This window comes from Phragmites australis, chromosome 9 (assembly GCF_958298935.1).
Source record: "Phragmites australis chromosome 9, lpPhrAust1.1, whole genome shotgun sequence".
In the NCBI taxonomy this organism is placed as follows: Eukaryota; Viridiplantae; Streptophyta; class Magnoliopsida; order Poales; family Poaceae; genus Phragmites; species Phragmites australis.
In genome coordinates, this window is record NC_084929.1 from 3,425,945 (window position 1) to 3,452,444 (window position 26,500).

Here is a 26,500-nt window from a genome sequence, read left to right on the forward strand (position 1 = left end):
ATAAGATGAGAAGGCTGGAGGACAATGTTAGATAGCAAAAGTGGATAAATTATTCGAATTTTAGTAATTTTTTTATTAGATGGAAGAGAAGTAGGGGGGAAACTAACGCGGGAACCGATTCGTGCTTCATATAGTACAACTATATGCCAAGTCAAGAATATATATCACAACATCTAAAAAAATCAAGAATACAGAGTTCAGTCCAAATTTAGCCATGCCAAATTCGTGGCAGTCAAATTGGTTGCTCCACTTGTGATCACCTTTAGCTTCAAAAATAAGGAGGATGTCTTGTCTACTTTTTTGCAGTCAAGAGAAAAAGAAAAGGTTAGATCTGCATCATGAAATGTTATACTAATTATCATGTTTTCAATCATTCAAGAAAACATGTGTGCAAGCTGTGATACTTAAAAAAATTAAGTAATATATGAAATGTACGAGATATCGTCTAGAAAGGGGTGAATAGACGATTCCTAAAATTTAAAAACTTTACAGCGAATTACTGAATCCGGATACTCCGAGTTATACAGAACCCGGATACTCCGACTTTATCCGGATAGTCTAAATTATAGGAAATTGAAACTTATGAACTTTCGAGTAAATCTAAGTGATTCTATAAGTTACCATAGATTCTAAAAGAAGTCTAAATAACTTATCACCAACAAACTGCAGTCACACGCACACAAAAAAGTAGATCGAAAAAATCCCCAAATATTAACTAAAATAAGTAAATGTGCAACAAAGTAAAAGAGACAAGGATTTGTTCCCAAAGTTCGGCCACTTCACAAATAGGTGCCTACGTCTCCGTTGAGGAGCTCACAAAGAGCAGGATCTTTTTCAACCCTTTTCTCTCCCAAACGACCACAAAGATCAAGCGATAGTTCTTACTCAAATCAAAGAGGGTAATACAAAACTTTCCGGAGCACTTCACAAATTCGGGTGCTCTCCGGGTGACGCATTGCCGTCTAGGAGCTCAAAGCTCCAAGAGAAAAGAATACGAATCGAAAGCTTGACGATGACCTCAAGTGCTGAGAGTGGATTTTTGCTTTCTAGCACTCAATCTCACTTCCCAAAACCTAATCTACAAATCTTGCACAAATTAAAGCTCTAGAGGAGTTAGGAGGCTATTGAATGGCTTTGAATGTATTTGTCCACAAGTTGGTTCAGCAGCTACTCAAGAGGGGGTTGTGGGGTATTTATAGCTCACTTAAAAAAACTAGCCGTTACAGTGTATTTTGAAGTGACCTAGAGTATCCGGATTCACCTCGAGACTCCAGGTAACACATGGTAGCACATGCAAAAAAATTATCCGAAGTCTCACCGGAAGGTCCGGAAACACTAGAACCCCCCGAGACTCTCTGGCGGAGTCTCACTCGGAGACTCCGGCTTCAAACAGAACTCCAGAGTATCCGGACTAACCCAAAGACTCCGAGTTAAGCATACAAGGCTTACCCGAGATTCTCTGATGAAGTCTCACACGGAGACTCCAGCCACATACCAGACACCGGAGTATCTGGGCTAACCCGGAGATTCCGGGTTGAGCTTCTCAAACTCAAATCAAGACTCTCTATCGGAGTCTCATTCGGAGGCTCCGACCAACTGAACAGAGTCTGGAGTCCGCGGGTGATTGTGTCTCTCAACTTTTAGTTCTAAAAGGATATTTTGAGCACTGAGACACCTTCAAGGCTATCAATATGTATCCCTCTTGATAGTACGGCTATCATTAACTCAAATTCAAAATAAAATGAATTAAAGCCTATTGAGTAACTACATGACGCTTCTCTTTTCTTTTTGAGGGACGCCAACATCTCTTAACTTAAGCAATGGGACTTAAAACCTGTTCATAACTTTAGTAAACCCATTAGTCCCTTAATTATTTGTCATCAATAAGCCAAAACCTACATAGACTGCCTAAATGCACTTTCAATATGTCTCTTCTCTACTGATATAATGCACCAATTTCATCGTGCGTCCTCGCATCCATCCCCTATTTCTGATCCATCGATCCCCCCAACGAAAGAGGAAAAAACAAAAAAAAAATCTCTGAGAAGCTAGCCTGACCAAGGTCCGCAGCACTCACGCTCCCGTCCGTAACCGCAACTCCATCCATAGCTCCCACTCCCCTGTTTTCCCACCATCCTCCACAAACTGTTGCCCCCATCCGCCACGCGCCCTCCTCACCGGCGGAAGAAAGAAGCAATCATGGTGCCGCTGCGTGCATCCTGAGTCCTGACGCCCTTTCATCCCGGCTGCGCCCCGACCTCACCTCTGACGTGTTCGGCCGGATTGGATTCTACAGCACTTATGCCCTCCCTGCTGAATTCAGTCAGATTGGCTTCCTAGACAGTGCACATTCTGAGGGAGTTAATCGATGGCCTCTCCCACGACATCGACTAGAGGACCATGATGCTATCAAGTGCTCCTCTTCCCATTCGTGGCCACCTCTTCTCTCCCCTCACTAGCCATCACAACCACCCGTGCTGTCCCGCCTCCCTGCCCTGCTACGTAGACATCACGAATGCGGAGCGGAGAGGCTTTGCTACGGTAGAGCATTGGTGTAACATCCTGAGTTTTAAAACATGTTAATTAATTGTAAATTTCACTCCTAATTAAAACTTTTTTATGATTAATTAGGCTAACTAAAATCAAGAAAATATGTATATGAATGTATATATATATACTAGTATGTATATATTAAATGTATTAAGTTAACCATGTATTCTAAAATGCACTAAAATTGTTTCCAAAATAATCTCCACATTAAATTGGTTCATATGTGTTGGTTTATGATTTTTATGGTTTTTTGTGTGGAGATTTGAAATTGAATGTCTCTCAATTTCAAATCTATTCTTAGTTTCTATTCAGCCCAAACCCAAATTGAATTTGAATCCTCCCTCAAGAATCAAGATCCAAGGCCGAATCAAGATCCAAGTCCAAATCAAGATCCAAATATGTTTAATTGAATTGATATTAATCTAAAGTCAAATCCAAATTCAAATACCTCAATTTGAATTTAAACCTAATTCCTTATTCTATTTTCCTTTTTCTCTCTTCCCGGGCCGAACCTCTTTCCCTTCTCTCTCTCGTGCGGCCCACGGCAACCGACCCGACCTTCCTTTCTTCCCTGCGCTAGGCCGCGACCACATCGCTCGACCCACTCGGCCTGCTCGCCCTCGCGCTGGACAGCCCGCCTGTGCGCGCGTCCTCACGAGCATGGCCATCTATGCGTCGCACATCGGTCGGCGGCCCGCCCGACCTCCTTCTCCTCCTTCCTAAAGTGCGACGCCGCACCAACCGCCGTTTTCCCCTACGGGAAAATATCCTCTCCTGGCCTTCGCGCCCTCGCCCTCTCCATTCTCTCTCTCCGTCCATACTCGTGCGATCATGCCTCTGCACCGCGTGACTTTCACGCCCGCGCACCCACATGGTCGACGTAGAGCGCCCGTACCATGGGAAAAATGGTGGGCGCCACCCCACCACCTCACCGTTGTGCTACCCGCTGACGTCCGCCCGACATCACGCGCGCACCGCCTCTTTGTGTGTTTCCTCCCCTCTATAAATAGCCCCCCCCAGTCTCTCTCTCTCTCTCTCTCTCTCTCTCCCTCCGTTTTACCACGCCACCGTACCTCCGCCATCGCGAATCCGTCATCCACGTGTTCCTCAGGAGCTTGAGGTGGACGTCACCGTCCCTGTGCCACTCTCCATTGGCTAAAAGCCCGATGGGAGCCCACCCGCACCAGTAGCCGAGCCGCCTCCGCTGCCACCGCTCCCTCGCATCGCCGGCCGCCAGCCAACTTCTCGCCGGCCTTGAGCTCAGTAAGCATCCTCGTCCCCTCGTGTATCCTCTTAGCTACCGTATAGTCATCCCCGTCTTTTTGCATAGTTGCGTGCAACTGTGAGTTTTCCCTGTCGCCATAGAAATTCCTCACCGCCGGTGACCCTTAGCCCTCTCCTGAGCCGGCCTTCGCACCGTGTTAGTCACGTGGACCTAGCCATAGGATTGCAGGTGGCCCAGAGCGTGTTAGGGCGAGGAAGGTGCTGCCCAGATTTCTTGCACTACTGCCATCAACTCCGGCCGCCATCTGGCGTTGTCCCGGTCCCAACCCGCCATCAATGAGCCCCCAGTCGAGTCCGTCGTGTTTGTGTAGAAGCCTGGCGACCACTCCTCTTAGAGAACCCCCGGACGGAGCATGGATCCAGCGAGCTCGCCGGCACGGCTCTACCGTGATTCCTCATCGCCGGTCGATCCTTTTCGCTGCTCAGCCGTGTCGCGCGTCGCACGCCCGCGCCCGCCCACGCGCTGCACGTGGTCAGGCCGCATACAGCTCGGCCCAGCCGCCCGCTAGCCACACCCCAATAGGCCAGCCCAGCTCCGCAGCCCAGCTCCGCAGCCTGCTAGCCACAAGCCCAAACCCAAGCAGGTATGTACTGTACAGCCCAACACTCTGTATCCCAAGCCCAGCTCGACCCTTCCAGGCTCGGACCTGGCCCAATCCAAGACCATATCAGCTCATCTAGTATTGTTCATATGGGTCCCACCGAGTCACTGTTCACGTGGGCCCAAACCACTGTTCAGTGGGTCCCACCCATAAGCCCTACTCATGAATAGTGTAATTTCATAATTTTCTAATTTAATTTAGATTAAATCTTTGGGAGTCATAACTTCTCCGTTATGGCTCCGATTCCGGTGATTCTTTCGCTGAACTTCATCTAAATTCGAGATTTATCTATCCATCATAATGTGATATCCATTAGGGCTCATTTGACTTTCTATTTGGTGTTATTTGATTTTTCCCAAGTATAACCCGTCAATGATCGTAATCACAATTGCAGAATCGCTAGAATTCTGCAAGTGTTGTGCGGGAAGCATCAGGAGGGAGGAAGATCCTGACAACAACCAAGCCTTTGAAGAAAACCTTGGAGAAGGCAAGTCCTATCTTCTTGATCATATTGAACATATGTTTTCAACTAATCTACATGATCAACTAAAATTGGACTTATATCACATGTGCTATGTATTTCGCTTTTACAAATTGCTTGTAGTAGTTAATCCTATTAAACACTTGTGATGCCATAAAGGTTGTCATCCAAAGTAAATATCACCCTAGAATTACCTGTTGTTATCTATATTAATGACAGATAATGTCTTGATATCTAGCATGCTTATGATTGAATACGTCTCCTCGGAGACGTCGCCTTTAAAACACCTCTCCTCGAAGATAAGAATCATTGTTGTCAATGTTAAACTCATATACCCTGAATCTTTGATGGTTATGAATTCTGTTATGGTTGTGAAATCCTAGATGTCATATTGGATATGGTGGGGGGTGTGTAAAAATAGGTGAAAACTGTTTGGCGGGAGCAGGTGGAGTAGTACTCTGGATGAGGATGCTCCTAGGGGTTTGAGTCACCTATGTGGTGTTCATGGCCAGAAGATACCTACCCTGGCCACTTAAGGACTAAGTCTTGTGCCGTCATACTTAGCCACCCCCGTGAAACAATACGTCCTGAATAGGCAGGACTTGACTTTTCTTCACCGAACTGAGTTGGATATCATATTAGGAGGCTAAGAGTAGTGAACAGTTAAGTGACTATGTGGCTCTCTGTTTGAACGTGCAAAGACCGACAGATGCTTAAAAAGGGAACATGGCGTTCAGTACAATACCACTAGTACTTAGGGGTAAATCTCGTAGAAAAGCCCGACATGAAAGGTGAATGAAGTATCTCGGTATGATTCGTTCCTCCACTTCCAATGGTTGGAGGCTGAGCATATCGTATGGGTAAAACTGTACAACCTCTGCAGAGTGTAAACCTATTCGAATAGCCGTGTTCATGGTCATGGACATGCGAATGCATGGTCACGCTTGAATAGACTACGAGTGCGTGTGTCTTGATGGATGAATGTGTGGACTATATGTCCGTGTGATGAGGTTCTTGACTTGATCCGTCAGAAGCTATATGGTACTAGAGGTACACCAGATGTGATGATAGGGACTGTGGAGTGAGGTGTAGTCCCTCACAGGACCGAAAAACCCTAGATATAGCTTGTTACCTGATTTTGAACTACTTAAACTATTTTAAAGCCAATCATAGATGAGCTGCATAAACTGTTTTACGCTTAAAACTAAACCGTAAAGCCTTATCCTTAAATTACCCCTTTATGCATCTATCAATACCTTAAAGTAGTATGGGGCTTGCTGAGTACCTTTCGTACTCACTTTTGTTGTTATTCAGATGAGAAAGTTGACGCCAACTTCGCCGGAGGTGAAGGCGGAGATGAAGAGTAGTCTTAGCAGTCATGTTCGCACCCTAAGCTACTTGTGACTTGGGTTTTTGCTTTCCGCTATGTTTTGTTGGCCTCTCGACCAGATTTGTAATATACAGTATGGGTTGTAACCTTTTATATTCTAAACCTTAGTAACTACGTACGAAGTTTGTCTGTGATACTACAACTGTTGTACTATGCTGTCGGTGAATCAGGAACCGGGGGTCCCCGAACCCCGAGGCCAGGCCAGCAATCCGCCACGTGGCGCCGTCCCGCGGAGTCTCCTCCGCAAGGTAAGAAAGATTAAGTCCCGGGAGAGGGCGCTTGGGACCACAGTCAGTGGTCCCCAAATACCCAAGTTCCCCGATGATCTGCGAAGTCTAAGTGCCGGGAAGAAAGTGCTCGGGGAGGTATACGGTGACCCCCGAGCACCCGAATCCCCCGACGATCAGGAAAGCTAAGTACCGGGAGAAGTGTGCCCGGGGCCGCGAGCGGTGGCCCCCTGGGCACCCAAGTACCCCGAGGACCCACTGAAGGAAGTTTCGGGAGAGAGTGCTCGGGGCTGCGAGCAGCGGCCCCCGAGCACTCGGTCCCCCGAAGTTCCGTACAAGTGTGCCCGGGAGAGAGTGCTCAGGGAGGTGAACAGTACCCCCGAGCACTCGGTTCCCCGAGGATCAAGAAAGGGCATTCTCGGGAGAGAGTGCTCGGGGAGGTGAACAGTGACCCCCGAGCACTCGGTTCCCCGACGACTCAGAGAGCCTCCTGACAGTGGCCCCTGCAGGGGCCCACTGATGAGGTGTCAGCCAGTCAAAAGCCCAAGGCCGCATTTAAAGAGCGTGCGTGGCCTGTCACCCCCAACTGCTCCCGCCACGCTCGGTGTCAGTTCCTGCCACATTTTGGCAGAAGGGCGTGGGGTCATTAAATGCACGGGTTCCATCCCGTGCCATCCGGCCCGTCTTGGGATAACGTCGTAAGGGCCGAGGCGTTCCGTCTGCCGTGCTGCTGTGGCAGGAGAACAAGACAGGGCGAGCACGCCGGGCCACTTTGCGGCTGCCCGGTGGGCCCTCTCCACGGCGCTCGTTGCCAGTGCATTTATGGTGACGGATGACCGGGCGTGGGACGCATTTTTCACCCCCGATCACTTCGCACAGAGGCTATGATGACGCCCTTTCCATTTATGGTACCTTGGAACTCGTGCCCTCCCGTTCGGGGCACGCTGCTGCCGGCGGGTATTTAAAGCAGCCGGCAGCACGGACAAAGACAAGTTTTTTTGAAACTTTGAAATCTCTGAGCAAGCTAGACAAGTGAAGAAAGGTTGGAAAATCCCAGAGGAAGTAAGTAGCGAAGAGAAGAGAAGAGAAGATCGAGAGCACCCAAAGCCAACAGATACACGCAGACCGAAGAACAAGGAGCCTCGGGCTCTAGGATAGACAAACATTCTTGTAACCAGCAACATCCTTGAGGGACATTCTCAGGGCATTTATAGTATCCATACAGAAGTAGGGTGTTACGGCTCTGTGCGGACCGAATCTGTCTAAACACCAGCGCATTTACTTCGTTCTGCACTAGATCATTTCACCCCACCGGCCATCGCATTTATACCCATTTATTTCTCCGGCGAACATATTCAGGATCATCCCCCCGACCGAATCTCTAAAAAGGGGTCCCTCAGGATCCCTGCGACAGGAGTTAACCCTCCGACATATGCGTATCAGCTACTTGATCCAGTGACTAATACGGATTGCATAGGAGATCCCAGGTTGGGGTCTTACAATTGGGGGTGGCCCAGTGATAATGACGCAGTGGGCGGCGTGGCACCGAGCAGCCCAGCAAGCAGTAGTGGCTGAGCATAGGGCTTGCTTCCTCCATCTGAAGCAACTCTCTAGAGATCCCTTCCGCGTATCTTCGTCGGTACCATCAGTGGCAAATTTGGGTGGAAACCAGATGCAACAACATGGTGAGTCTCTCTTTTCCTCTCCCTCAACATAGCCTGCACGCTCATGTTGTTTCAGATGTGAGTTTTAAATTTCTCGTGTTGTTGCACTAACTACGCCAAAGAAAACGTTTGCATATTGTTTCTCTTGCGGCCGGAGTCCATGGTAGGTAATGAGGGTGGCAAAAGTTGAGGCATGCAATCGTTGAGGCTACGATTGTGCTTGTGGATGAAGCATACGTGTACAACACTGGCTTATGTACACATGCTTGGACCACACCGCTGAGTGTTGAGGCACCCTTCCAGTTCCTGGTTCCTCCATCTTCTACTTTATAATGGGATAAGCTAACTGTTTCTGATTTGCATCAATCATGATCCATGCATGCCAAGTGTTCAGCTAATTGTTTAGGAGAAATTCATTACTAACTTGAGTTCCTGGTTTAACAAATGGAGGTTTCATAATCAAGTAATATTTATTTGTGTTAACATGGTTTTCCTAAATTTAGTGTACAAGGCATTTGATATGTTTGGTGTTTCTTATATAGCCAAAGTTACCAAATTCAAATATTATCTAACCTTCACTTCTGTCCTCAGAAATGGATACAACCTACTTGTGGAGGTGTCATTGCGAGAATTAAGTATGTTTATTCGGCGGTGTGTGAAAGCCATGCATCTACACTTTGTGTTTAAGTGAGCTAATGGAAAATTCTTTCATAATGTGGATACTATGTTCAATATTTTTTATTTCACTAACTAGGTAGCAATACTAAGACACGCCTAGATCTCTAGTTAATAATCAATACTACAATCTAGAAAAAAATTATTCAGGTAATATGTTCTCTTTTGGTTAGATATGGAAAAATACACATTTTGTTTTTTAGCAGTGAACTATTTGCAATTTGATCCTACTATTAGTTCTTATCACACATTATCAGTTTTCAAGTTATGCTAATTATCTTCTAATTTATAGGCATTGGATGCATTCGGTTCAGCAGCCATTATTTCTCCTATAATTATGTAATCGTGACCCTTACAACAGTGGCTACTAGAGTAATGTTCAAGGTAAAATGAATTTTTCAATGTTTTGTTAATTAGTGTGGAGTTACTATCGCATAGGCCAAGTTTGCAGCTTATTTTGCTTAATGGAAAGTTGAGAACTGGGTTGGTCGAACCGTAAGTTGTGTTGCTTTTGAATTATGCTTCATAATAACCATTTCTATTCCGAAGGCATAGTCACTTAACTCTGTTTTCTGGCTATAGCTACATGAGGTAATTCTTTTAAAATATATCTTATTCTGTTGAGTTGTGTTAATGAATTTGTAATACCTCCTACTTCATAAAAGAGTATATCAAAAAGCTTAAGCTTCCCTACAAGGACTTAAAAAATTATACCGCCCCAAAATACCTAAGTGATGTGCTTAATTAATTTGTAGTGTTATCAAATTTTCCCTAAGAAATACCAGCTCTATGGTAGCATTTTATTCCCTCAGAAATTCTATAAGTCAGACATGTTTTTTTTTTAACTTTATCCATGAGCTTATTGAGTTGATCTCCCTCTCCCACTCTAGCATATTTTGGTTGCCAAATTTTGGTAAGATACGGTTTAAATTGAGGACACTTTCTGGGTTGTACATCATAGATTTGCGGTCCTTATGCATTTTAATCTTATGCTTTTGGGCATAAGAGCAAGCTACAGTCTATTTTTAATCAGCCTTGCTATTAGTTGGTTAATTCAAAGATTAAATCATAATTTTGTGTCTTTTCAAAACATGTGGTATTGACTAGTAGAGATAATTACTTGAAAGCATTCTTCTAGTTACAAGATTATTGCTTTACTATGCACACAATCAAATTAACAAGCTGCAAAGGCAAGGGGTATGAGGTGGACTTCGGGCCACGATTAGAAGTCGTTTGCTTTGAGGTCGTTAGAAGTTCAAGTTGTTGCCTTCCGCACCACGACAACCTCGTTGTGAGACCATGTGTTATCTCTGGTTCTGATTATATCCATGATGCTATCAATGTAAGCCATATCAATGTGTTATCTTCATTGACTTTAACACTCTTTTTAATTTAGTTCTGTCATTTTAATAATTCAAAGCAAATAATTTGTGATAAGGAAAAAAATAGAGAGGAAGAAGTAGCTTATCAAAAGTATTGTTTGCATTGGCTCAATGTAGGTCTTACTTTCCTGCTTTGTACATATTCTGATGTGTTTCTTAACTTCTTTTTTTTACTTTTAGTAGAATAGTGGAGAAGAAGATGGTGACAATTGACAAAACAGTAACTAGAACAATGCAAATTGAGTTGAGTGGCCAAGGATGATAATTCATTTGCTAAAGAAAATGGAATGACTAAAAAAGCGGAGGCCAAAGAGTGTACCATGATGATGATTCACTTGTCAATCGTTTCAGAGTTAGTGTTAGGTTAGCTGCTCATTAGGTAAAATATTCTTGATTTTGATCAGATTCATCATATTATTCTCCGCAACTGTTTTTGCATTCAGAGGGAACTCTCAAATATTTTTGGTGCTTCTCAAATGCATTTGATTGAAAATCTTATTCATGAGTAGCTATTTCCTCTGGAACATGTAAATCATAATATTTACTTGATTACGTTGTGAACCTGAATTATCATGTATTTGTGTGTTCATTCTCTTTGTTTCCAGATAAGTGCACGCATGTTCCACTGTGGATAAATATTTTGTTAGGAAAAAATCTGCATTGGAGTTGGCATCATTGTTGGCAACTCTATACAATATGAAAGGTTTACAATTGATAACCGTTGCAACACACGGGCACCTTACTATCATTCTATGAAACACTAGTGACCCAATCAAGTCGTAAGTACATACAAACAATGTTTCATAAACACTCACTCTCTCTTCTTCTTGGCATTGTTGTCACAATCTCCCCATGAGAATCTACTACATCCAACACCCACTATCCAGAGCACCAGAAACCAACTCTCATCTACTGCCACAACTCACACCATCCAAGGTATTTAAGGCATGTTTGGTTGCTTACCACAACATTGCAGAAATTTTGGCTTGACACAATTTTTGTGGCAAACAAATCATTCTCACGCAACTATGACAATATTTTGCAAGAAATCAAGTCCCTCACATCTAGCCCCAACGAACATAAAATTTGGCACGCCAAAGGTCTAGCAGCAAATCAAACAACAACTGTAGTTGGTCAAACATGCCTGCCAATGGAGGATCCAAGCCATCAAGTAAGGGCCTCACTCTTACTCTTCCTCCTCCTCTTCTTCTTCTCTTATTCCTCTTGCATGCCCAAAAATTAAGGAGGGGTCTTAGGGGCCTCCCATGTGCGCCCAGAGATAAGGGGCTTGAGCCCCCTTCGCCCCCATCGATGGATCCACCACTGCTCTGCCACAAGTGTGGCAAAATGTGGTCATGAACCAAACAACTCCTTAACACACCATCAATAACACCTTGTCACAAGAAATTGGCCAAACTCTCATCCATAGCTAGCTGGCCACATCAACGATAATAAATCCATATCCCCACCCAAACTCACCAAATGGAAAAAAGAATACTAGTCAAAAACCAACCTAATTTAATCCTTGGAGCCCCTAGAAATCTCATGCCATCTCTTATGAGGCAATGAAGCTTGAAAAATAAACAAGCATTAGCACAGAGCACATATATGATAGAACCCGTACGTCTTCCTCACCACACAATACGACTGCCACGACAGTGATGGATGAGCTTTTGGACGATAGATGTACACATTGTCACTTGTCATAACCTCATCCTTTTTTATGGCATTTCTTTATCAAACTTTCCCTTGTCTACAATAATTAGATATATGTTGTTTATTTTTTTCTCAAATGTGCAAAAGAGTTGCATGTCATTTCATTAAAGAAGGAAGAGCAAACAAGTACAACACTAAATAAACCCAAGCCAATGAATGAAAAAAAAACACACCCAAGAAAAAGAAGAAACCTAGACTACCCAGATAATAGAGACCGGAGGTCACAAGCCCCGGCGGCACACCACAACACAACCTCATTCACGATTAACCTCATAACCGAACTCTCGTAACCTCCCCATTGAAAATACAACCATTACGGTGCTTCTATACTTCCCAAGCAATAAGGATAATGAGAGAGTTGAGCCCCTTCCAATGATGCTTTGCAACCATCTTGATGGCGCGACTCCACCAACTAGAGAACATAGATACTTCTGGTTGTGGACAAACCAAGTGCAGCCTAGCCTTCTGCAGAACATCAAACCACACTTGACATGCAAACACATTTGACACCAACAGATGTTGGATAGTTTCACCAGCTTGGTCACAAAGGGGACAAGACTCTATATGCGATAGTCCCCGCTTAGCCAACCTATTCGTCGTCTAACAACGGTTAAGGACAGTAAGCCAAATGAAGAATCTGCATTTCAGAGGCGCCCATGACCTCCACTCTCTTCCACAGCAAACACAATCGAATGAACAAAATCGCATTGTAGGTTGACTTACTTGAATAAACCCTTAAACTTGAAAACCTCCAAAGATGATGGTCCTGAACATCGGGCTGGAGGGCAAAACCATCCAATAAAATCCCAAATCTGAAGATACTCCCTAATAGCCCTCATTGAAAGGGTGCCCTTGATATCAAACACCCACCTTCTATTGTCCAAAGCCTGAAACACCAACCTTTGATTAATCCCCCTTTGAGAAACTAAGGCAGCATTTGGTTGGTTGAACGAAGTTGAATGAGATGAGATCGTCCTGGATGGGATGAGACTAAACATGATGGTTCTGGATGAGGTGGTACAAGTAGATTGTTTAGTTAGATGTATGAGATTGTACGAGAATGTATTTGGTTAGTTGTATGAAATAAGATGACTTGGTACAATATTCTGTTTGGTTGCCTATGATGATAAAAATACATATAAATAGAGCATTACAAAGGATCTTATTTTTTACTATATAGCCTAGGACTAAAAATAATTTTAGAAGTTAGTCCATCACATAAGAAAAATATTAGTAATTTTTCAGATTTTCGAGAATTTATTTAAGTCCTTAACAATTGTTAGAAGTTATAAAAGTAGCCTTTTTAAAAAGAATTTTAGTTTAAATTATACACTAGCTTTTTGGGTGAATCCAATTAAAATAGGTGCACATGGATTATGAAATACGTACAAAAAGCTTTAGGATTTTTGGAGCAATAGAAGACTAATTTTTGAATTGAAAAAAAAATTGAATACTATTCACATGAACGTTGCACAACAACGTTGTTCAACCTGAACGACTCGTCGTTCGGCCGATTTTGACGTATCGGGTGATGCAGCATTTAGGAGGAATATTTTAGGAATCTGAATTAAATCTCATCCTAGATGAGCCCTCGTACGTCCAACCAAACGTGAGGACGATATCTCATCCTGAACGATCCTGTCCAGGACGGGCCTGGTATGCCCAACCAAACATTACCTAAGGAAATAAGATTGAGAGCCAAATCAGTAACAGAATGACCATGCAACCAGCGATCAGACCAAAACTTTGTATTGTTGCCATTACCCACCAGAGAAATAATAGCCATGACAAACAAAGCACAAGCATTCAGATGAACTTGCACTTGAAAACCGGCCCATAGCCGTGTCGGTCGGTTTTTTTGAAGCCACAACCACCTCATCCTAAGAGCCTAGCCAAGGGACACCAAATTGTGGATACCTAAGTCACCAAATTGAAAAGGGCGACGCACCCATTGCCAATAAACTAAGCAGCTACCACCCTTAGCTTGGTTCTGACCCGACCAATGAAAGCCTCATCTTCGTTTATCTATTGCCTTGAGAACCCACTTGGGAAGATCCATTGCAATCATTTGATAAATGGGAGTCGTCGTGAGAACCACGCGCACCAGAATGAGCCTACTGACTTGATTTAACATAGAGGCCTTCTACCCAGGGAGATTGTCAGAGACTTTGTCAACGAGAGGTTAGAGGACGGCTTTGGAAGGCTTACAGACCACCAGAGGGAGGCCAAGATAAGAACATGGAAAATGCCTTACCTCACAAGGTAGAAAGTCCCTTATGACCACCATATCCTCCTCTTGGCAATGAATTGGAGTTACAAAACATTTGAGGATGTTAGTCTTGAGATCCGAAACCTCACTGAAAAATTGTAGAACTTGCTTGATCAAGTACAGAGCTGAAGCAACCGATGAAGGAAAAGAACCAAATCATCCGCATATATGTTGTTTCTATTAAAACCAACAATAAAATTGAGTGGAACAATTTGGTCGATTAACTTTTAAAGTAGGCAAAAGTGACTAAGGAGCTAATTTTCACTTCTGGACTTTAAATCTTAATATTTTCTTAAGTCTATCGTGGGCCTCACAGCTAAGATTTTGTGCATGTTGACTTCTTTAATTATTTTTGAAGTGGTGCAAGATGGAGTCATGAGTTTATTATTACTTTCCTATGTAAATAAATTTCTCGGACGTGTTACATAGATAGTGAATAGATAAACTCAAATGACATGGCATGCCATGTTAATAAGATATAGAGTACTAACCGCATCTAGCAGAATCAGTTGTGAAAAAAGATGGCGCAAAAAAGATCAACAATGGAAGTTGTAGGATTCTCACTATTTTTCTAAATATTTGGCCTTGTTAATAAGATATAGAAATAGAGATAGTGATTGTGGCATTGATCACAAGGCCCAAAAAATGGATATAGCTGGCACAAATGGGGAGCAACATGAAAATATGGAGGGCCACAATTGCGAAGAACTAGGTGGTAGATTCTAATAGAGCGGTAAGGAGGGTAGCATAGAGGAGGGATGTGGTAGTAAGATTATTTAACACCATATACTTTTCAAATATGGCAGTGCTACATGGGAGCATGAAAAAGAAGGTGTCAAAAATCATACTAACTTGAAAACCTTGAGAGACATGTGTGTGGTTTCGTGACTAATAAACCCAAGAATGAGTAATGTCTTGTCGAAAGAGATAAATATAAGGTTTCTTGTGGGTGTCATGCTTACATCGGATAGGGTCCAAACTCATATTCACATCAAAAATTATAAATGGGATAAACGTGAGCGTTACCATCACGTAGGAGCGCGCCTATAAAAGCATTTTATTTTCCTACATGTTTGTGGAAGTACAGAGAAAGAGCGATGGGCAGTAAAATGTATTTAACACCAGATACTTTTCAAGTATGGCAGCACTGCGTGGGAGTATGAAAAAGAAGGTGTCAAAGATCATACTAACTAGAAAAGCTTGAGAGCCATGTGTGTATTTTTGTGACTAATAATCCCAAGAATGAGTAATGTCTCATCGAAAGAGATAAAGTATAGTGGTTTCTTGTGGGTGTCATGCTTACATTAGATAGGGCCCAGACTCATATTCACAACAATGATTATAAAATGAGATAAATATGAGTATTACCATCATGTAGGAGCATGCCTATAAAAGCATTTTATTTTCCTACATGTGTGTAGAAGTACAAAGAAGGAGCGATGGGACATAACACCCCTCCTTTTCTCTTCTCTCTTTCATATCTCACAACCTTACACCCAGTGGCGGATGAAGAAAGTGAAACTAGGGGGAGCCAATCTTCTCCTTTTCCTTCTCCAGCCCCCTCTTCCTCCTCCTCCTGCTCCTCCTCCTCCCCCTCTTCTTCTTATTCTTCTTCTTCGCTCCATGGAGCACCAGCGGGTAGGAGGGTTTGAGCCCCTTGTATCCGCCACTGCTTAAACCTGTAACACACTTTCATTTCTTCTTCGTCGCTAACCACTTCTTGTAGAGTGGTGTCTCCATTGTTGTTTCTCCTCTTCTCCTCACCCTTATCCAAAATGTAAATAGATTGCTTAATATTTTGCTTGTCTTTCTATACTTATCATCACGTCATAAAAACCTGATTGTGACGGAGGGATCATAGAGATAAAACTCTAATGACAAGCAACAATGACAATTGGTAGCAACAACGGTGTTATAAACATGCATTTCTCTCATGCTTGAAGATGACAAGCTAGAAATACAATTCCAACCATCAAGATAGCTAGAAATACATGGACCGAGCTATGTAGCTCGATGGTTGGAGCGCTCGTTGTGGCCTCATGCGTCCGAGCTCAAATCCGGATATCGCACCTTCTTCTTATAAAAAAATGTGGTGGGGCATCTCCCTTTCCATCAGAAAAAGAGAGAGCTAGAAATACAAATTCAATAGCTGATAAGTTAGCCATACAGGCTAGACTAGACACGTGCCCAATGCTTTGCCATGTTCTTTTTCATGCGAGGCACTACAAACATTTAAAAAACATTCTAATGGGGAACATAGCACCCATCTCTCTAATGTGCTCATACTAAAAGAGAGACGGAACAAAAAAAAAAGCAAAAAAGATTCCCTGCTGGAAGCTTGGAAGTTGGAACTGCACCTATCAAAAACGGCAACTAGTGAAGCCCAGCCAGTGGGCCCCACACCGCAGACAGTACCCCCCTCATCCGTACTCGTCCTCCCCACTCCTGACTCCTGCTGAGCTGTCGCTAACACCCATCTCTGCAAGGCGCGTGCCCCCGACACTACGGGCCCACCATTTAAACCCCTCCCACCGCCATCCGGGCCCCACCGCATTCCCCTCCCTACTGCCTCCCCCATCCATCGTCTCCGAATTCCACTGCGCTGTCCCGCTCTCTTCTCGTCTCCTCTTCACTCCCTCTCCACCTCCTCGGATCCCAAGCTGCGGCGGCGGCGGCGGCGGCGGCGGCGGCGGTTGGGGAGCTAGGGTTTAGCGCGGGGAGGAGCTAGGGTTTTGGGCCGCGGCGACGAGGAAGGGATGGGGACGGCGGGGAAGGGCGCGTGGGTGGTGCCGGCGCCGGCGTACAGGGAGGTGAAGGGGTGGGAGGGCGTGGGGGACGACGCGCCGGGGTTCAGGTGCGGCCACTCGCTCACCGCCGTCGCGCCCACCAAGGGGCACGGCCCGCGGCTCATCCTCTTCGGCGGCGCCACCGCCATCGAGGCCGGCGCGTCCTCGGGCCTTCCGGGCATCAGTTCGGTGCTCCCGTCTTCGCATCAGCTAAGCTTTTAGTTTCGCCTTCTGAGTTTGCTGGCTTTGTGATCTAATGGTGGCGTTGTTTGGGTCTGTAACTGAAGGGCTTGCTGGGGTGACGAACTCGGTGCACTCGTATTATGTGGAGAAGCGAAGGTGGACAAGGTACGGGCGACTGCTGTTCTTAGATTTTATGCCGATGTCTTCCTAGAAGACGGAAACTGAGTTCAATTTCGAGTTCTCCTCTTTGTTTGGTGCTTGTTGGAGGACAATTTTGTAGGTTCTGTCTGGTGGGTTGTGATTTTTTATTTCACAGAGGAGGCCCACACCCCCCAGCCACAAAGGAGCTGAGGGGCATCTCCGGGTGGGAGCGCTGGGGGCGCTGGGGATCGAACCCAGATCTCCCCCTGGGGGCTGCCCTCAGGAACCAACTCGGCTCGGCAGCCCCTCTACTTTATAGGAAATACTATAGGAAATGTGTTGATTATCAAGTTAGTGCGTTGAACTCTCTACGTTATTTTTTTTATCCTGCTCGCAATATGTGTCACCCGGACACCAGTGTCCAAATTTTTTTCCGAGTCGGACACTCACACACCTGTGTCACATTCCAAGTGGTATTTGGCGTGTTCCAATCTTTTTTGCCGAATTGGACGCCCCGGCACGAGTCAGACTCCGACACCCGCACCTATATCCATGTAACACAGCTCGCAATTGTGTAGAATTGTATGCTTTCCATCCATTCGGCGCTCATTATTGCTTGCTTGTCTGTGATGCCACCCTGTTGTAACTACTAACGTGCTGCTACTTTGCTTAACATCATTTGTTGTGAAATGGACGAAATGGATTCTAATACTTGGGTTAAATTCTACATTTCTTCAGGTTACATCCTGCTGGAGAGCCTCCATCACCGAGGGCCGCACATGCTGCAGCTACTGTGGGCACCATGGTTGTTTTCCAGGTACGAACCTGGGATCTTTGAATTCCGTTTTGGCGCCAACTTAGTTCAGTTGGGAGTGATGCAGTGTTGGTGTAGGGTGGGATTGGGCCAGCAGGGCACTCGACGGACGATCTCTATGTCCTTGACCTGACAAATGACAAGTTTAAATGGCACAGGTTAGGTTAATGCCAAATATACTATTTTTATTTGTTTTTTGTATGCTTTCCAGTTTTGGCTGCTTGTCGGATTGTGATTTGATGTTATCATTTTTGTCACTTGATGCAGGGTCGTTGTTCAAGGTGCTGGGCCTGGTCCTCGCTATGGTCATTGCATGGATTTGGTAGCTCAGCGTTATCTTGTCTCAGTTTCGGCAAATGACGGTTAGCTCTTACATGCAAAGCTCCCTTAAATGTATTTCTGCTATAATTACTATGACGTTACACTTATCATTTCTGGAAGGCCGTTTTACTTTACTAGTAACACTCTTTTAACTTTTCTTTTCCATAACAAGTCATTGAATTAGATTAATGAGATAATAACGTTTCATTAGCACATGTTTAGTTTCCAAATGTTTTTTTAGAAGAAAAGGCACTTTCTTAGAAAATAGATACACAACGTTTCAATATTCTGCTTGTCAGTAATAAACTATGATTGTCACTCATGATTATAATTCAGCCAAATGGTGTTACTCTGTTATCTATTTACTTATGAAGTAGCCTGAAGTTCTGAACCATTCTAAGATGTTCTGCGAGTTGCTTATTTCTTGCTTCTCAAGGGCTTGTGGTCAGCAGTTCTTTATATAATTTGCTTCCTTGTGATGCAACTTCTGGTACAGGAAAGCGGGTCCTGTCAGATGCTTGGGTTTTGGATACAGCACAGAAACCATATAGGTGGCAGAAACTTAACTCTGAAGGCGATAGACCTTCAGCGAGAATGTAAGTTGACCCATGAACACCGGAGAGATGGATGATGAACTCCACATTCTTTGCCCTGTATATTATCTTTTTTCATATTCTTCTGTTACAATTTTTGTTGTCCTTTTGCCACTTCCTCCGAGTCTATCCGTCCACATTGTTAGTTGATTGACAGAATGAGATCCTACCATAGGATATTTATTGCAGATTTATGGCTTTAGTTTGTGCATACTTCAAATTTCTCTACCTTCCAGCACTACTCCCTTTTGGAAATTGTTGAATCTTTGTTGGACTTGCTTTCTGACTGTATAGATGAACCCTCCAAGAAAAAAGGGAAGGAAAGAAAACTGTATAGGCGAGCCAGTGTGATACTTATTTCTTTCTAAAAGAGTTGTATAGTACTTGTTGAGGGAAGTCACATCTCCCTTGGAACATATGCAGAATGCAATATGTGATTGCTACAGCTACATGCAATAAATGTGGCATTATACTGGCGCATATGGTCTATTAGGCATTGCGACTGAACTGAATTTCAAAATTTTCTATAAGTATGCAATGCCTCACTTTTAGCTGATTTTAAATCACTACAGGTATGCTACTGCTAGTGCACGCTCTGATGGCATGCTTTTACTTTGTGGTGGAAGGGATGCTTCTGGAATGGTACACTCGTATGCTTTCGTTATTGTTTGATAGATCCGAAAGATTGTATCCTTTAACCTATTTTGTTTGTTATGATGTTGACTGCAATATTTAGCTCTTCTCTGCTAACATGAGAAACCTGTATGTTTATATGGTAAAAATGAAGATCACCAATAAAGGCCTATGTGATGTTTTCATATAATTAAAAAAATCGCCCCTTCATTAGGTTTCGTGCATATTTTCAGCTTACCTTGTCCAATTTTCTGTAGTAATGATCTAACTTTGTATTTTGGAGGGGAAAGCATTTGGAATGTGAAATTTGCTCAGACATCGCAAAGAATTGAAATTAGAGAAATACCATTGCAAGGGAGTTCGATTGCTAAATTACATCACGATATCTGTTTTTTGTGGAAAAGAACATGTGCATAAAACAATGTTTTTGCCCTGCTTGTTGTGGGATTGGCCCTGCACTGAGTTTGGTAAGGCATGGTATCGTAGCATGTGCTGTTCACATTTGATTTTGTAGCACATCAATGTAGTGGGTTCCATGAAGGTTTTATCTTGTTAATCAAATTAGCTAGTTCTCTAAACATTTCTTTAATTTCCCAGAACAACTGGAAAAGCATTAATGATCTGGAATATCAATTACTTTGAAGATAAGGTAGTTTCTTATTAGTCCATCACTCCATCCGCTGTGTATGGATGAGCATCCTAAGCATCAGATTCAAGGAGGAATGTATTGAAAATTTCTCCACTCTATATCCCTTTCTGTTTTCCTGGAGCCTCTTCCCTTCAAGGCTTCAAGCCATGACGCTTGGCCTCTTTTCACATGGTATTGATCTGATTAACTAAAGTTCCACTCCTGGTGTTTTGGAGGCCTGGCATGGAAATGATCATGGTGGTGGAGGGGCTCGGAGAGCCGCAGCTTGACAGGGAGATTGGCAGGGAAGGACGATATAGGGCGGGCTCTTTGTGTTATTTTAAAAAATTCTGTAGAATATTTTTTGCATTGTTATCTGCCGTAATAAACATTAAAAAGTGACTGTAATGTCATTTAGCAGCCAAGCTCCTCTTCGCCATTACTAGGATTTCTCAAATGCACTTCTTTGTGATGTTATTAAGCTAAGTAACATATCTATAACAACTGTTAAATCACAAAACAAATTGCAGCTATGCAAATAATACCTAGCTCAGTGGAATAGCATGCATGTTGTTGTATCTCAATATCAAGCTGGGTTAATTGTAAAAGTCAATGTCGTTATCTTTCTGGACATTCTTGGTGACCACTGGAATTCTAGAATCGTGAAATCGAAATCCCTTTGGGGTTGCCCGATGATTCTTAATTTTGATTTATGCGGTTGAATAGGAGGTTCTATTTTTATTTTGTATCTGTTGAGATTGTTTTGACGATAATTTCAATGCATTTGCAGCCACTTTCTGATGCTTATGGACTACTAATGCATACAACTGGCCAGTGGGAGTGGACTCTAGCTCCAGGGATATCTCCATCTCCAAGATATCAGCATGCAGCTGTAAGTTACCTATATCATATGTGCAAGCTTTATTACTTGTTTTGTTTATGACAAAATTACTTTGAGCTGGTTCACATAATTTGCTCCTGATAGAACCACCTGTTGATCTCGGCAGTGTATTTGTTTGTTCTTTAAAATGCTACCTTCCTTATTACTGTAGTTTGTTCACTTAAGTTCGGCATGTTAGTTTGCTTTGTGTCTCCTGATGTTCTTAAGCTCTAGGTTTTTGTTGGTGTTCGGTTGCATGTTACTGGAGGTGTCCTTAGAGGAGGGAGAGCTATTGAAAAAGAGGGTGCAATAGCAGGTGAGCTTATCCTTCTGCTCCTACTTTCAGATACATCTATTTATCTCTTGATCTGACCAAACCACACTTTCTGAAGTCCTGGACACGGCTGCTGGAGTTTGGTTGGATAGAAATGGTATTGTGACTTCTCGCACTTTAAAGTCATCCAATGAGCATGATGCTTCTTCAGATCTACTTCGTCGCTGTCGTCATGCAGCTGCCTCTGTTGGTTCCCAGATATACATTTATGGTGGACTAAGGGGAGGTAACTGACAATGGATATCATTTTTGGTGCTTCTCTGCCTCGTTTTGTTTTGGTTCATCTGGAAATCAGAAAACCTTTTTCCAATTGACACCGTGGCAAAAGACACCATGGCAATTATTGTCTGATCTGTAGTTTCCTTTTGTTGTCAGTAGATGGAATTTTCGTACTGATGTTTGTTTTTAGATGGAGTGGCTTGTCACTTCAATGTGTTTACTGTAGACAGCACATGCATATTCAGATAATCAGATTCATAATCTGGCTGATTCTCACAGAAATTGGTAGATTTCATTTAAATTACTGCAGTATTATTGTAGCAAATGCCTGAGTTCCTGATATTAGGTAATGATAGGATCTCCTATGTTTAGCAAGCCACTGATCTTTTTGAGCGAATGGTTGAGCAGATGGGCAAATGGCATGCTCCTTATTTCCATTAGTTTGTGTTGTTACATTTCTGGCCTGGTCTGGGTTGTCCCTAGTGCAATTTGTGCGTGATGATTGATTTACCATCATATTTGTGCTGCTGAAATCTGATACACATTCTTTTCCCACAGATATCCTCCTCGATGATTTCCTTGTTGCTGAGAATGCACCTTTCCAATCAGAAATTACTTCCTCTATGTACAATGCTGATAGAGTCCCGAGGGCGGAAAATCAAAATAGAAATCATAACTTTCATTCAGATTCTCCTGTTCAGCAATCTGCAAATAACAGACAAGAGGTAGCTTCTGGTTTCAGGTTTCTAATTCATCATCTCCAGTGCTTTTAGATTTTTTATGTTTTTGTGAAAGCTAAATAAGTCACATCATTTTCAGCACGGACAAGAGGTCAATTGACATGTTGACAGAGGCCTCAGCTGCCGAAGCTGAAGCTGTTAGCGCTGTATGGCGAGCTGCTAGGGAAGCATCTGCAGCATCTTCAGAAGACAGTCTTTCAGAGGGAATAGGTTCTGAGTCCCCACTGAGTGAAACTTCACCAATGCCTGAAGATTTAGATGATGGGGGCTCCCTAGAGCCAGATGTGAAACTACATTCTAGAGCAGTACGTATTTTGACGAAGATTCTTTCCATTTCCATTCTTAAATTTAACATCGGCCTTTCCTTAGCATGAAGGCAACTATCCAATGGCTGTGAAGTTTATTATTCCACCTGCAAAATTTTGGCGGGAATAGTTGGCTAACTTGTCAGTACAAATTGCAGCAATTAGAAGAGCAAATTACCTAAGGAGAAATAAGTTCAATCCTATGGTAGTAATATGCCCTCTGTAATCTACTAAGCTTGTATTCCCTCTGCTAATGTCCTCCCCTACTTAAATGTTATATGTGATTTATTTCCTCAATTGTCGGCTTTAACAATATCTTGAATGAGATTTCATGGTTGACTGTTTTATCTAAAGGTTTCTGTGTGGTTTCCTTACAAATGCAGTTGTTTTTTCTTCATCCAAGCTGTACATTTTCTCAAATTTTGGTCAATACTAGTTAGTGATCCAGAACTCCTGATCTTCAATTTTGAAGGTTGTAGTTGCTAGAGAAGCAGTAGGAGATTTAGGATGTTTGGTCCGTCAACTTTCACTGGATCAATTTGAGAATGAAAGCAGACGAATGCACCCTTCAAGCAATGACCAATCATATCCTGGCAGGAGAGCATTAAATAGACAAAGATCACCACAAGGTTTGCATAAGAAGGTATGTGCCATATTGAATTTCTCTGAGTTTGTGGGAGGAACTATTTGTTCTTACACTCTTTTGTTACAGGTTATTTCCTTCTTACTTAAGCCAAGGAACTGGAAAGCTCCTGCTGATAGGACCTTTTTTCTTGACTCCTACGAAGTTGGCGAGCTATGCTATGCTGCTGAGCAGATTTTTATGCAAGAACCAACTGTTATCTTCAGCCAACTGAGCCAATAAAGCATTTGGTCTCAAACCCTCGACACTATCATTCTCTGTAGGATCAGACCTGCATACAAGAAAAAAGTACTCATAATCATGTTATAAATGAATGTAAAGAAGACTAAAAAAGGGCCTGCAAATACCATAGAAGGTCCATGAGGATAATGGAGGCAACATCCATTGTGATAGGCCTTTCAAGTTTCTCGATTTGCTCCACAATGTTTATTGACCTTCCAATACCACCATGCATGCAAATTATTTTCTTTTCTATCATGGCAGCAAGTGGTAGATAATTAAACAGCTGATTGAATCTTGTCCAAGCCCATATCCCGTCACTTTCACCCTGCATAAAAGGGATCATTAAACTCATGCACCCAATATTTCATTTCAGACAAATATATGCAGCATTGTCATTCATGCCTACCATTCTCTCAATGCATTCAAGGCGGAAGCCAAAAAGAGCGTTGATATCAGCAGCTTCATGATTTCCCCTGATCAAGTGTTTGCTCAAGTAACCTAAGTAAGGACCGGTTCGTGGAGCGACAACTCAAGAAGTAACGTACCAACCACGAGGTTGATATGGGTAAGACGTGACATACTAATTAGAGTCTATCCAGTGTGTGTTGGGTCAGCACAAAAGAGGGCTTCTGGGTAGGAGCTTAGCTTGCGTAAAGCCTGGCGGTGAAACCTAGTGGGCAGACACATACTGGATTAGTCTCTGGTTAGTGGAAAGTGTCATACAGTGATTCTTGGCGGCACACTACTGACGTGTGTTAAGTGTTTCGCGAACACGGCAACATGGAATTCACTGACTCGTGGGGAAAGCTGGACAACCTCTGCAGAGTGTAAAACTGTTATAACAGCCGTGCTCACGGATATGAGATACTTGGATCCTCACATGATTAGTGGGTTGTGGTTATGGTTCTGGTACAGGGAGTACTAGATGGTTGTGGTTATGGTTCTGGTACATGGAGTACTAGATGATTTTGGTTATAGTACATGGAGTACTAGACGGTTATGGTATGCAAGGTGGGGAGCCTTGTATGCTGGGTGTTGGACCGTATGTGTTACATTCACTTAATAATTTCTTAATGTTTTTTGAGTCCAAATATGTTTTCATTACTCGCATTTACGCAAATATACCATGTGTTAGCCTATTCTTGGTATAAGCCTGCATATCATTACTTTTCCTCACTTGCTGAGTACTCTATGTGCTCACACTTGCTATTTTTCCTATACCATGCGATATGTATGCTGCTGCTCAGTGAGTGAAGCTGTTGAAGACTATCAAGACGAGGTTGTGACGTTCTAGGCGCGTGTCTCCCGGTCAGTTGCCTGCGGTGTTGTTAGGTACCAGTGCTTCTGTTTCGCTGCAGATATCTTCATAGAAGACAATATATGTCAATTGCTGTAAGAGTTTAACGTTTACTTAATAAAAGTATTGCTTTTGTTACATCACCTGTGACGTCCTTATGTGTGTTGAACATCCTGGGCACACATAAACCGTATCTGGTTTTGGTCGTTAAAATCGGGTGTGACATTATGATTTTCCTACAGAATTATTGATAACACCTCCATACCGCTCGGTAATCGCTCAAAATCGATCAGTTTTCGCTGCAAATCGGTCGGTTACTCGCAGCTCGGTTATCGTGTAAACCGCTCGGTTACTCGCAGCTCGGTTATCGCGTAAACCGCTTGGTTTATTGCAAAAACCGCTCATTAATTGGTCCAATTCGACCGGTTACCGAGAGCTCAATTTCACGAATTTTTTTTCTAAATTTTATTAGAATTTCGAACGGTTATTGCAGTTATCACCAATTTTCAATAATAGCTTGACCTCGGTAGCCGTTTCGCAAACGGTAACTTGAACCTATTTAAGGAAGCACCCGTCACATCCGTGCGCTCCCATCCTCGCCGCCGCTGACCCAGCCGGTGAGGCCTTCTTCCCGAGCGCAGGAGCACCTTACTTCGCTGAAGCCGTTCCTAACCCTGGTTCCTCGCCGGCGACTATCTTTTATCATTTGAGCTGCTACCCGATCTAGTTCATGCATTGGTGTTCTCGTACCATGCCGTGACACTTTATCAATTACTTACCTGCTGAAGACCTACGGCCTCCTAGTGGCCGGATACCACGACAGAGACCGTCGAGGACGCGTTCCCCGGCCTCTCGGTGTTCGGCGGACGTGGAAAGCGCCTTCTCGTCAAGAGGCGGTTTGATCCCGTGGCGGTGGCCTTCGAGGGCACAGTGGATCGTTTAGGTGTCGCCAGATCTTTGGTTCGTCGGGTTGCTTTTCCAGCGGTTCGAATTTGTTAGATATCAGGGCTTGTTCGTGTACGAATTCAATATTTAGATCATTAGCTTCTAGGATTGGGTTGTGCGCGCATGTAGTGCCTTCGCTTTTTTTTTCTACTATCGGATGTACCTCATGCTTTTGCTGTTTCGGTTGCTCATGTTACGAATTCGACGACGAATTGTAGATCTTACATGGAAGCCAAATATTTTGCACTTATTTTGGGCACTTATTTGTTTACTCTTTTATCACAATACATACTGATCGATAATTTTGTTTGATAAGTGAGAAACTAACAGTTAACGAATTGGTGTTTCAGCTGCTCTCCCCCTATCTTGCCAATAACTATTTTTTCTAGCTTAGCCCTAATTAATTACGGGGATTACAATATAGGCTTATATGAGGTCAAGAACCATCAGCTTTGATGTAAACCTGTAGTAACAACCTTTTAAGAATTTGGCGTGATCGTTTTTACAACCTTGCTTTACTGGCTAGCATTACTCAATATTTTGCATTAATTTTGTTTTGTGTCAGGATTTGGAAAG

The 26,500-nt window shown here is 43.3% G+C and overlaps 1 protein-coding gene across 2 annotated transcripts; it reads left to right on the plus strand.

Annotated features, from left to right (window-relative positions):
- The first annotated feature begins 16,784 nt into the window (after nucleotides 1–16,784).
- LOC133928423 (serine/threonine-protein phosphatase BSL1 homolog) lies at nucleotides 16,785–23,682 on the plus strand. 2 transcript variants are annotated; one of them, XM_062374749.1, is made up of 14 exons: nucleotides 16,786–17,210; nucleotides 17,314–17,374; nucleotides 18,089–18,167; nucleotides 18,243–18,322; nucleotides 18,432–18,526; nucleotides 18,982–19,081; nucleotides 19,651–19,720; nucleotides 21,130–21,231; nucleotides 21,454–21,535; nucleotides 21,612–21,779; nucleotides 22,331–22,514; nucleotides 22,592–22,817; nucleotides 23,290–23,460; nucleotides 23,530–23,682. In XM_062374749.1, the coding sequence occupies exons 1-14, from the start codon at nucleotides 16,997–16,999 to the stop codon at nucleotides 23,680–23,682; spliced, it is 1,785 nt and encodes a 594-aa protein (XP_062230733.1). In that variant the 5' UTR covers nucleotides 16,786–16,996. The 2 variants fall into 2 exon arrangements, with proteins under 2 accessions (XP_062230734.1, XP_062230733.1); XM_062374750.1 differs by lacking the exons at nucleotides 23,290–23,460; nucleotides 23,530–23,682 and having other exon boundaries at nucleotides 16,785–17,210; nucleotides 22,331–22,497; nucleotides 22,592–22,754.
- Nucleotides 23,683–26,500: the final 2,818 nt, after the last annotated feature.

Excerpts from the sequence above, each read along its gene's own strand:
- LOC133928423 (XM_062374749.1), top strand. The coding sequence starts at position 16,997 with ATGGGGACGGCGGGGAAGGGCGCGTGGGTGGTGCCGGCGCCGGCGTAC. Across the intron at positions 17,375-18,088 it reads GAGAAGCGAAGGTGGACAAG|GTTACATCCTGCTGGAGAGC; the intron begins GTACGGGCGACT and ends ACATTTCTTCAG. Across the intron at positions 18,168-18,242 it reads GCACCATGGTTGTTTTCCAG|GGTGGGATTGGGCCAGCAGG; the intron begins GTACGAACCTGG and ends GTGTTGGTGTAG.